General features: G+C 42.3%; 1 protein-coding gene across 13 annotated transcripts in view; it reads right to left on the reverse strand.

The window, feature by feature from the left end:
- Window positions 1-12990, reverse strand: part of tacc2 (transforming acidic coiled-coil containing protein 2) — a 225407-nt gene that overhangs the window by 56259 nt on the left and 156158 nt on the right. For all 13 annotated transcript variants that reach the window (XR_004414162.1, XM_033033794.1, XM_033033792.1 and 10 more), the window contains one exon: window positions 4790-4914. Coding sequence is in view for 12 of the 13 variants with exons in the window: in XM_033033794.1 (XP_032889685.1) it covers window positions 4790-4914 (125 nt within the window). In the remaining variant the exon portion in view is untranslated. The remainder of the gene's footprint in view (window positions 1-4789; window positions 4915-12990) is intronic.

Below are 12990 nucleotides of genomic sequence, written 5' to 3' on the forward strand. Positions count from 1 at the left end.
TACTATCACTTTTTAAGGTTAGGGGACCAAATATTCCATCTGAGGCCTCATCAGCACCATGTACAATTACTACAAAAATTGATTTTTAAGCTCATATCCCTTTGCAGGACCCATCAGGTCCTGGCAATTTATCTACCTTCAGCCCGTGAATTTGTCCAATACTTTGTTCTGCGAAATTGAGGATTTTTGTGAGTTCTACTATGTTATTTGAAATTAGCCCAACTGATAGTTTAGAGATATCAGCAAACACTTCCACGATGAAGAATGATGCAAAAGGTATTCAACAGACCTGCCATTTATTAATTTGATGATATGAATTTTCTAATGGCCTCACATTTACCTTTGCTGCCCTCTCTGGATTTATATAGCCATAGAAACTTTTACTATTTGATAGTAATAGTGCTGGCAAGTTTTCTCTCAAAAGTAATCTTTTCCCGTCATATACGCATTTTAGCCTTCTGCTGCCAGTTGCTAAAACCTTCCTCGTCATTCAGTATCCTCACCCATGGGCTATTAATATAGTGTTGGTGCGCTTACACTGAGATATCTTCACATAACATAACATAATCAGTACAAGCTCCCATTTGGCACGTCGTGATATTAATCTGAATAAAATAGTTCAGTCACAAAGCAATTGGAATAAGATGTGTTTTTGAGGAAATCAAACACTTTCATTGGAGTGTAAAGTAATTAATTTCTGACAGGCAGGCTACAAGCTCTTCTTGACAAGGCTGATTTTCATTATTCTAAATGGACCAAATAATGCAGCAATTTCCTCAAACCTTGTTTCGGAATCAGCACAAAGTTTTGCTTGTCCCTGTGCTGACACCTTGCTGAACAAATGGTTGCCCACATATCATGCATTGAAGGCCAGGTACTCAGGAGATCCAACAAGCAGCAGATGCTGGTATCTTAAACAGATGACTGGTTACTCGTCATTTTAATCCACCTTCCCATTTCCACACCAACTTTGCTGAGCTTGTTCTCCTCCACTGTCAGACTGAGAGAACAGCTCAACTTTCCGCTTGGGTAACCTATAACCCAATGCCATGAACAGTGAATTCTCCAATTTCAGGTAAACCTGGCCAATCTATCTTCTCATTTATTCTGTTTCTGCCATACCCCTTCTCCATCTGCATTTTCACAGACCTCATTATAACAGATTTCAGTTAAAGTGGACAAATTCTGCGTCCTCTTCAAATTCCTCAACATGTTCAAAACTTCTACCATTAGTCTATTGCTGGGAAATTCCTTGGAACACAAACCTAGTTGTTGTAATTGAACAATAAATCATTTTTCACTGCTTTGATCTTTCAGCTATCAAAATAATAAAGAAAATCCAGCATCAGTTTCAAATATGTCCATGAAATAACTCAAATTACGCATGTTAGATTTTTAGATTTAAATGCTTTGCCAACTGCATTTTCAGCATAAAATTATGAACAGGATGCATTGCGTAGAAATAAAAACTGGCTGGCTAGATTCTATTTTTAAAAACCCACACGTCATAATCTATATGCAAGTCCCTGCAGACTTCAAATTTGCTTAGTGGCAACAAAACAACCAGCATGAAGTGATGTTTCTCTCTGTCACAAAAAGCATTTATTCTCTCTGCAACAATATCCAATAAATAACATTGGTTCTGTATCATTAGGATATCAAGATTAATTTACAAGACAAATATTTAACAGTTAACTGCAGCCATTTTAGTGCCATTTTGAGTTCGAGCAAATCAGGTCAATGCAGAATTTGATTTTGTTTTCAGCATTTGAGTGAGGACTTGAAGAAATCTCAATGATTCAATGATACTTTATTGTCACATGTTGCTAAGTGCAGAGAAATTATTTGTATTTGCATACGATATACAAAGTACGCAAAGAGTCACCACGTGCCCGGCGTCGGCAAAGCTACATGGTACTGACTATAATCCCGATGATGCCTCTCTTTATTCTCGGTGCACCCCACCCCCCACCCCAGGTGCTGCATTATTCTGGCCCCGCCGGGTCCCTCCATGTTCTCGGCTGTCCTCCCACGCACTGGGTCCTTCTTTCTTTAATAGTGTCATTGCAAAGATCCAAGTGACGAGAGTGTGAAGGTTGGTCCCAACCCACAATGTTGTCTATCCATGTTCTCCATGTCATCCAGAGCTCCTGCCTGACCCACTGAGTTACTCCAGCACCTTGTGTTTTGACAAGAGTGCATTTAAGCTGGCTTTAAGCACTAAATACTAAATATGCTGTAACATTGTTTTCATAGATGTCACTGCCTCTACCTCTTTCAACAAAATATTTATACTGAACATTTAAAGAATCCAAAGCCATGCAACATTTCAGCTAGAGAGCTAAGCTGTCATTATTACAAACTATAAATGCATTAGCATAAAACAATAGAGCCAAAAAGGGCAGAAACAGGTCCTTTGGCCCACCATGTCCATGCGAACCATCAAGTACCCATCTCCCCTCATACTTTTAGCAGCACTTGGTTCAGGGCCTTCCATGCCATGGCAATTCAAGTGCACATTCAGATACTTTATAAATGTTGTGAATGTATCTGCCTCCCCACCTTTTCAGCCTTGCAGTGCCTTCCAGGTTGCAATGATCCTTTTCCATATTTCCTCAGTTCTCTTCTAAAGAGCCTGTCCCACCGCGGTGACATAATTTGCGAGTTTAGAAGAGTTTGCGCTTGCCACAAACTCGCAGCATTGTTGACACGTGGTCCTAGGAGGTCACTGGAACTCTCCTTCATGCTCGAGAGAAGTTCCCGCATACTCGCAGACTCGGTTTGGCCGAGGAATAATTTTCAGCATGCCGAAAAAATTTCCGCGAGTATAAATTGGTCGGCATGGTTCTTTTGAACTCGTAATGCAGTGGTAGTGGGTTCGCCATGTAGTTATAGGCAGTCGAGGTAGCCATAGGCAATCTCCTTTACTGACTGGACATTTTAATTGGCTCATTGGAGTTTTCAGAACCCAGGAAAACCAACCGGTAATGTTAAATGCCCGCTAAACTTTATTAAAAGTTGTCTGGCTTCTTAAAAGTGTCTCCACTCCTTCTCCCCCCCTTCTCTCCCCTTTTCCCCCCTTCTCTCCCCTCCCCTCCCCCCCACACCCCTCCCCACTCTCTAAAGGACTTATCGTACACTGTGCAGCCGTCTTTTACCTTCCTGTTCATCGCGGGTGTGAATTTCAGGCAGCACTCCCCTGCTTTCCCTGGGCCCCACCGAGGGTGGGTGTGTGTGTGGGGGGGGGGGGGGGGGGTGTGTGTGTGTGTGTGTGTGTGTGTGTGTGTGTGTGTGTGTGTGTGTGTGTGTGTGTGTGTGTGTGTGTGTGTGTGTGTGTGTGTGTGTGTGTGTGTGTGTGTGTGTGTGTGTTCGATCAAGCTCGAGGTTTTTCAGGCGAGTGCCCTCGAGCTTGAAGGTCGAAGCCAGTTGCTGAAAAGTCGTGTAAGTGGGACAGCCTCTTAACCCTATTTCTTCTCAACTTAAACATTACATCTTCTGGTTTTGAACACCTCCAGGTTAGTGGAAGGTTTCTCACCATCCACCCTAGCTAGCCCCTCATATTGTTGTATGAAACTTCCAGGCCCCACCTCAGCCTCCCCTGCTCCAAAGAAAACCAACCCAGCCTATCCAGTCACTCCTGATAGCTTAAACCTTCCATCCCAGGAAACGTATAGATGATCCAGTGCATTCGAGCCCTTCGTTCAGTGTGGCCACCAGAACTGCACATAATACTCCAGCTGAGGCCTATTCAAAGTCTTATAAAGGTGTATATGACTTCCATGTTCTTACAGGGCCCACCATAATGTTTGGGACAAAGACCCATCATTTATTTATTTGCCTCTGTACTCCACAATTTGAGATTTGTAATAGAAAAGAAAATCACATGTGGTTAAAATGCACATTGTCAGATTTTAATAAAGGCCATTTTTATACATTTTGTTTTCACCATGCATTTTGGACCTGCCTTCTGTTAGGGAGCTTGTTAAATGTTTTACTGAAGTCTATGTGCACGACATCAACCACCGAGCACATATAAAATATTTTGTTACTTCTTCAAAAACACAATCAAATTAGTCAATCAGGTTCTCCCACCAACAAAGCATGCTGTCCATCCCTACCGACCGGAAATGTTTCACTTGGGCAGCTTACAACACAACGGTATGAAGATTGATATCTCTAATTTCAAGTAACCCTTGCATTCCATCTCTCTGTACCCTTCCCCACACTGGTTGTCGTACTAGTTTCACTGTCATCCTGCTGAGTTTCACTGTCTACATTATCACCTATCCCACAGACAACAATGGAACATTGTGTGCTCCACCTTTCCTTGTCATTGTTGCTTTTGGCATATCTTCCATTCATTTGTTCTATGGACCATCTATCTCATTTGCCCTGACACTCAGTCTGAAGAAGGGTCTTGACCCCAAACGTCACCTATTCCTTTTCTCCAGAGATGCTGCCTGACGCGCTGAGTTATTCCGGCTTTTTGTGTTTATCAACAGCTTTATGTTCACAGCAGAGGTCCTCCATACATACCACTAATACTTTGTTTAAGATGCATGCAAAGGAAAGGCTGTTTTGTTTTAATCCGGTTTAATGAATGTGAACCTCATGTCAGAATGCATTGTTGTATAATTGATATAAGAAGCCTCAATTAACACCAGGAAATGTAAACTGCCACCCTGTTTAAAATACTTACTGTTTGCCAGTCTGGTGCAAAGCTTATGATGCTCTATTTTACTAATCAGACATTTAAAATCCCACGATATGCAGACTTGGTTTTCTTTACCTGAATCTTCTGTGTCCGGCTGCTCTTGGATTTCCTTTTCAGCAACAGTGGAGGTGATCTGGGGAGGAACTTTCACAGGCGTAGTCTCTTCAGGTGTCTCAAACGTTCCCTCCGAGTCTGAGCTCCTAAAACAAAATGAATACTTTCTGTGAAAATTCTAACCAGTTACGCCGAAATTCCCAAACCGTTGGTACTAATCTTAGTTCTCTCCGAAAAAATAAATCAATAAAAAAACATGCCTATCTCTGGTTATTTTCTGCACATACTGGAGTCTGCGGTCTCCTCCACCACACACGGCAGACCATGTCCAATGAGCCCATTGTGCTGGAGACAGAAGATGCCACGGACTAAAGGCCATTTCTTTACCAATACCGTCGTCAAGATTTCTTGCAGTTCAGTTCAAAGCAGCAGCCGCACTGATGAATTCCTGCTTGCATACGTGTACAAAGTTACTCCAGACTAGGCATCCTTTTTGCTCCCAACAACTGCCGTTCTTTCATAAGATCGTTGTACGGCAGAGTGTATCTGCTTTTCCACTCGATTCCAACATTTTCCAATCACATTGTGAACTGGCTACTGGCACGGCACAGGCTATTGCAGAAGAACTTCAGCGTTGTATCCGACGGCACCCACCCCTTGATTGCCTGGATCCTGTTCTATTATGTTCACTGAATTTAAATGAGATTGAAAACCCCAATCTTGCTTTCACAGCACCAGTGCCTGGAGCCTACCACTATCGCGAAGGTATTCTGTTATAAAATATGTCTCAGCACACAATGAGACACTCACTGCACCAGCACAGGCTTTTCATTCTATTGTACTAACCTCTGTGTTTTTATGTGCCCTAATTCTGCTTCAAGGAAGAGATTTTATAAACTAACACTTTGTTCCTCTTTTTCAGCAGATGTTTTTTTTTAATTGATCTAAAACAGTAAAGTACTGTGTCCGATAAAATAGAACTAAAATTTCAGCAGTTAACACTGCATCAATAACTGCAGCTGCTGTACAGTGATAACATGAGGTGACTGGAAAAGTTCTGTCATCGCTATATTCAAAATCGAGGAACACTGAGACTTGTGCAGGCAGTTCCTCTTCCTGGTCTGAGAAAACATTATGAGAAAGGAAGGGATCGCAGTAAAATAAATGAAAAAAACTGGAATGGGAGTTGGACATTCAGTCCCTCAAGCCTCTCTGCATGAAATTAAATTATAGACAATAGGTGCATGGGGTAGGCTTATTTGGCCCTTCGAGTCAGCCTACTTTAGTTTATCAGTTTAGTTTAGAGACACAGTGCAAAAAACAGGCCCTTTGACCCTGAGGCCATGCCGACCAGTGATCCCCGCTCACTAGCAACTATCCTATACACTAGGGGCAATTTACAATTTTTCCAAGCCAATTAGCCTACAAACCTGTATGTCCTTGGAGTGTGGGAGGAGACTGGAGCAGCTGGAGAAAACTCATGCAGGTCACAGGGAGAATGTACAAACTCTGTAAATACAGCACCAGTGGTCAGGATCAAACCCTGGTCTCTGGGGCTATAAGGCAACAACACTACTGTTGCACCACCATGCTGCCCTTCTCTATCACTTAAAACTTCTGCCTAAATATATATAGAAATGTATATATTTGTTTCTAAATTTAAAATACTATCAGATACAGTATGTGTAGTTGGAAATCATTCTTTCACCCCTGCCAAATCCACACCTCTGCCAGTGACCATGTGGGAACGGCCCAGCTATCTACAGCTTTGTTCCATGTGGCACACCATCCTGACTTGCAAAGGCATCGCCATCCCTTCACCACCACAGGATCAGAAACCCCTTCCCTTCAGCCTTGTGGTTGTACCTTTACCAATTGCAGTCGCTCAGGAAGGCAGCTCATCACCAACTCCTTGAGCACAGTTAGGAATGTGCTGCAGCAATCTACAAAGGTTTCCTCCATTCAAACCTACATGGGCATGACCACCGCATCAAGCCCTTTTCCCACCAAGTTACACACAATATAGATGCAGATCTAAACATGCAGCTTCAAACTGCAGATCAAAATGCCAAAAAATTATATTTAGAGGCATTGTAGAGATATTGATCGTTACCCAGATAGCAACAGATCAGGACAGCTCACCAGTAGCTTCTTAATTGCAAACAGGATGGACTTAGCTTGTGAGCAATACTGCACCTCAGAAATGAACAAAAGAAACTTTAATCATGCACAGATGGACGGGTAAAGACCATGTTGATCGATTGGATACAGGTTGAGTGAGGTACAGCTCACCATAGTGACAACTGCTGCCCTATCTTCAGATATGGGTTTATAATGTAGATAAAGTAAACATGCTGCCTCCAATGTTCACCAACACTTGAAGCCACCAGATGCCTCTGGGCAGTGAGTGGGTGAGCATCATTGCGCTGATACAAATCCAACACTACAACAGACCCACCAGACCAAAGTCACTGCCCAAATTATGTGCCCTAACACAACTCCTACACCTGGTGGCACCATCACGCATACTATGAAACGGCTCCAAATTTGCATTATTGATACGTAATAAACAATGTTCTTGTCCCTTTGTTTTTGAAATTCAAGAACAAATTATTCCAATTATTTTTAAGCAAATACAGAAATACACTTCAAAATTAGTTCAAAAGCTGGTGACTGGTGGTCAGAAATTTGATCATTCATTTTACTGAAACCACCAGGTTGACACTGCCTTGGGACACAAAGACTCTGGAAATTTTACCTGAGAGCCTCCATTTGGATTTTGTAAAGTAAGCAAGTTCACATTATCTATATTTCCCGAACAGCAGCTGAGAGAATGAGCCATCTTGCGGGTGGGTAAGGAGATGGTAAGTGGTGGCAAGAGTCTTTGTGCTTAACACTGGCAAACAGTGGAAGGGAACATTGGAAATAGTTGCTATTGACATGGGAGGAGGCTAGCCATTAGGAGATGGTGTCATGGGTGCAAAGGGAGAGGTTAGCGGTTGGATGGGGGGGAGAGAGTCCTGCAATGGGAAGGTACAGTGAAGGTAGATTGGGCTGGGGCAAGCCTATTGCTTCTTTGTAGATCTTCAAGGTGTACTCCTGCACCACCTGACATGCTAAGGAGGCCAACTTTAAGAGCATTTAGAACAGTATGAGACCCTTCGTCCCACAATGTCTGTATCCACCGTAATGCCAAATAAAACTATTCTCCACTGCATGCATGTGATGATCCATGTTCCTCCTTTCCCTACATATGCATGTGCCCATCTAAAATCTCTTAACTGCTTCTATTGTACCTGCATCCACCACCATCCCCAGCAATGTGTTCTGGCACCCACCAGTCTGAGCAAAATACTTGCCTGCACAAACACTTTAAAGTTTCCCCCTCTACCTTAAAGCTCTGCCTACTAGTCCTTGACATTTCAACCCTGTGGAAAAAGATTCTGGCTGTCTACCCTATCTATGTCTCTCACAATATAATATGCTTCTATCAGGTCTCCCTTCAAACTCCAATAATCCAAGTTTTTTTCCAACCTCTCCTTGGAGCTAATACCCACTGATCCAGGCAGAATTCCAGCAAACCTGCTTCCGGTGCCACTTACTTTGGCAACTTGTGTCTCCCACCTCTTTGCTATTGCTGAGTTCCCTAACCTCCAGGAGCATCCCTGCCTGCAGCACCAGTTGCGTTAAAAGAGCCCAAATTAAAGATGTTAATGAACGTGCAGATTCTCTTCAGTGAGAAACTACCCCTGGGTTCTGCGTCCATGCTGGGTTTAAAATCATGTTCCATGTAATTCATTTTTTGACCCCCTCCATCTCTCGTTGATCGGGTGGTGGGGAGGGGGGTGGCAGGGAGGAGTTGGTTACTGCGAAGGAATGGATTATTACATGCAAGAACAAACTCATTTAATCAGGAGGAAAAGAGGAGGACCGAAACCAGGAAAAGAACAAAGAAAACAAAAGGCAGCAGTAACTCCTGCATTGGGTGGCGTTCTCCACCAGTCAGCCGCTCAAGCCACTTCACAATATGCTGGATTTCCTTTCTTTTAAAAGACTTCCCTTTGGCAACTGGACAATAGAGCCACTCTTAATTTAAAAATACTCTTAATAGTGATTGGCGTTATTTTAAAAGGACCGATGACTAAATCTACTCCCGGACCTCTGACAATTTTTTTTTGTCAGACCCCCAGTGATTAGCCAGACTTTAGCTGAGCTCCACCAACAACCTAATGCTGTCCCGTTTCCTGGGCAGCAAATGGCCTGGGGAAGAAATCTTCCACACTCCTTCCCGCCACCTCCCACGGCTCTCTGCATCCTGTCACAACACAAAGAGGCAGGCATTGGGCTGGCTCGGATAACATGGCTATTTGTTTATTTTTGTTTCAGGACAGCTGAGATGTCATTTGAACTAAAAGGGCTGTGTTCTTTTTCCCTCCTTGGTTATATAATAATAATATAACGTTAAAGCGGTCATGATAGATTTCGGGGGGAAAAAGGACAAACAATATGCTTGCAGTTATATTGAATCAAACTGTATTTATTTACACATTGGCTTATAATTTGACAAACTGCCTGTTCTGTGATTTGTCGGTGCTGACCTTTTTACACCACGATAACATCGCCTATCAAAACCCCAGTTCCAATGTTATGTTCAACATTACTGTTTTAAAGACTACACAACGATTGTAATTTGGCAACATGATTTTGAGGTTTTAATTTACTATTTTTTAAACTACAACTTACAGGTTCGTAGATTCTAGGAATTCTTTTAGCATAAAGGCACACAGCAAGTCCCACCATTTTCCAAGCGTCACTGATTTTCATTATTGAGCTTCAAATCATACATTCTAAGGGTGTGAGGTAAGGCTTCTGCTACTTTCATTATCTGTGAAGACTGCGTGACTAGGCTCAAGTGAAGGGTACAAAGGAATAAGGCCAGCAGGCAATAAATGAAATGAAATGCAATTTAAAAAAATACAGAAATCCCTTCTGAAATGCCTGCAATCAACTATTTCGTGGCCATGAGACAAGCTTGTTTAAAAATTGCTTCAAATGCTGCAATTTCCAGTTATCTTTTTGCTGTAAAATATATGTATCAAATGGTACCGTTTGTTCTTAACTGGGTTTGATCAATGATGATATTGCTGCAGTGTATTCTAAGAAGCAGTCTAATGAATATTCAATATGTGTATGACACGAAGCCTTTCTTTATGTAGATTCAAGCCTTTCCTTGCACTGAAGTCACTGCTGCTCTTGATATCAATATTAGCACATTTAGTGAATCCACATGATATTGTTGCTGCTGTTGAAGGTGAATTCTACTTTAACTGAAAATAAATTTCCAACTGCTGGAGTTGCTGACTACACAATCCAAGAGGAATTTTGAATGTTCTCTCACTTCCCTCGTCCCTTATACATAATGGTACATAATGGTTAGGTCCTTTGCAATGTTGCCTCATTCATCATCTTAAAGCTTCTGCAATGGCAGGTACCCAGTGATGTGTACAACATTAGGATCACAATGAACAACAGACTTCTGAGGCTCGGCTGCTCAGGCTCAATTAAATCATAATCCTTCTGTACAAACAAAGACAGCAGGCTTCAATTATTTCAGCAGATCTCAGATCTCCAATAATGAAAAATTATTGTTTCAATCTGCTCAGATCCTTTTTCTTTAAACGGCCAGTTAATGAATCAGTCATCGTGAAAATAAAATATCTTGTATAAAACCTCTTGATAGATAATTATTTTCAATTTTATATAATGGATTTTCTTTCCAAACAAAGTCATTAAGCTTTAAGTCATTAAAACATCTGAAAGGGAGTAAAGGGGCCGTTCCACTGCAGCGACCTAATGTGCGAGTTTAGAAGAGTTTGCCCTTGACTCAAACTCTCAGCATGGTCGACACGTGGTCGTAGGAGGTCCTATGAGGTCACTGGAACTCTCCTTCATGCTCGAGGGAAGTTCCCGCATACTCGCGGCCTCAGTTTGGTCGAGGAAAATTTTTCAGCATGTTGAATAGTTTTCCGCGAGTAAAAATTGGTCGGCATGATTCTTTTTAACTCGTAGTGCAGTGGAGTGGGGTCGCTATGTAGTTACAGGCAGTCGATGGCAGCTGTAGGCAATCTCCTTCGCTGACTGGGCATTTTAATTGGCTCATTGGAGTTTTCAGGACCAAGGAAAACCGACCGGTAAGTAAAATGCCCATTAAACTTTATTAAAAGTTGCCTGGCTTCTTAAAAGTGTCCCCGCTCCTTCTCTCCCCCCCCCCCCCCCTTCTCTCTCCTCTCCCCCTCTCTCCCCTTCTCTTCCCCCACCCCCCGCACTCTCTAAAGGACTTACCGTACACTGTTCAGCCGTCTTTTACCTTCCTCTTCATCGCGGGTGTGAATTTCAGACAGCGCTCCCCTGCTTTCCCTGGCCCCCGCCTTTGCGATGTGTTTGTGTGTGCGTGTGCAGTCGGTCGATCCAGCTCGTGGTTTTATCGCTGACGGTCGATCCAGCACGAGATTTTGCAGGCGAGTGCCCTTGAGCTTAAAGGTCGAAGACACTCTTCTGAACTCGTGGATTAGGTCGCTGCAGTGGGCCAGCCCCTTTATGTGTAGGAAGGAACTTCAGATGCTGGTTTACACTGAAGATAGACACAAAATGCTGGAGTAACTCAGCGGGACAGGCAACATCTCTAGGGAGAAAAAATGGGCGACGTTTCAGGTCGAGACCCTTCTTCAGACTGCGAGTCAGGGGAGAGGGAAACTAGAGATATGGAAGCATACAAAGAGAATGTAAAGTGTGGAAATTATGGTTTTAAGCAGATGACTGTCAAGGAAATGTAGAATGGTTCATCGTTGGCCGTGGGGAAGTTGACAATGAAGCATACAATCAGTAAAATTAATCAGGATGTTATCAGTGATTGGTTATGCAGAGAGAAAAGAGCATCGGAAAAGGATTGTGGCTTTTAATCACTGTGAATGCAGTGCTACAGTATCATTAGGTACTCTGCAGCCGTGAGGTCATATTGGAGCAGTATCACAGTCGGCTCCTGGGTTTAATGTACTATAATACATAATAGCTACGAGGTATGATGACCATATAAATTATAAGGCATCTATGGATCGTTCATTTGATGCATGCTAAGATCCAGGCCATGGGGCAAGTTTTGTTTCTGTCTCTCACTTTCCCAGTGGACAGAATGATAGGGGCAATGCTGTTGTTCTCGTTTACATCACTGAGGGTGGTCGGGGTTAGTAATCTGCAGCGTATGTGTGCTCCCTGACTACCTCTAACTCACATTGCTAAAGAAACACAAACCGCAGAGCTGAATAGAAGCAAATGCCTGAATATTGCTATTTACTTGCATTGTGAATTCCTTTACCCGACCTCAGCAAGGCATCACAATGTGAACACTGGTAAATGGGAATGTCAGAATGATAATGACATTGATCCCGCAAAGTTTGCAATGCAGAAAATACAAAGACCACTTTCTTTAAAGAAAGGTGGAAAGATCTGCCTGTGAAACAATCAATAAATTGAACTGGAAACAAAAGTCCTTTGAGACCAAAAATAGGTCAGTCTGCATCTGGTTAGCATGGTACATTCTTCTGACATCTGGAGACAGATTATGTTAAATCCGTCCAGTCTTACGCAAGTTTTAATTTATGCAGCTCTTTCCTTCTCCCTAAATACCATGGACTTGAAATTTAGAGTCTCAGAAATATCATGATCTTTTTTATCAAATTTCTGGATCAAATACAATGGCACATACGATCCTTCTGTTCACAATTTTTCAGATGCAATCATAGTTGCAATTAACCATAGACTCAGGTCCCAGCTACATTCTACCCTGCTTAACCTATAAATTCTAAACTATGTGTAAGTTCAGTAAATGTAATAAATGGAGTGAAAGTTTCGGGAGCCTTCCTTTCAGAGTTCAGATTTATAACTTGTAATAATAACATTCTACAGTTTTATTTTTAACTTTTCTAAACTACTAACATAGCTCTATTTAATCCGCATGGAAAGCAGCATACAAAACAGGACATCTTTGTTCCCATGATGGTTGTGGGAGATGGCCATTCAATATTATAAGTCGAGGCCAATTCACTGGATGTATTCAAGAGAGAGTTAGACATAGCTCTTAGGAGGAGAGGGATTGCAGTTGCAAAGAAATCTAATGCCGTTGACAGCTGAAGGCACAGCCACCAACGTGAAGGGACTGGGGGATG

This window comes from Amblyraja radiata, chromosome 15 (assembly GCF_010909765.2).
Source record: "Amblyraja radiata isolate CabotCenter1 chromosome 15, sAmbRad1.1.pri, whole genome shotgun sequence".
In the NCBI taxonomy this organism is placed as follows: domain Eukaryota; kingdom Metazoa; phylum Chordata; class Chondrichthyes; order Rajiformes; family Rajidae; genus Amblyraja; species Amblyraja radiata.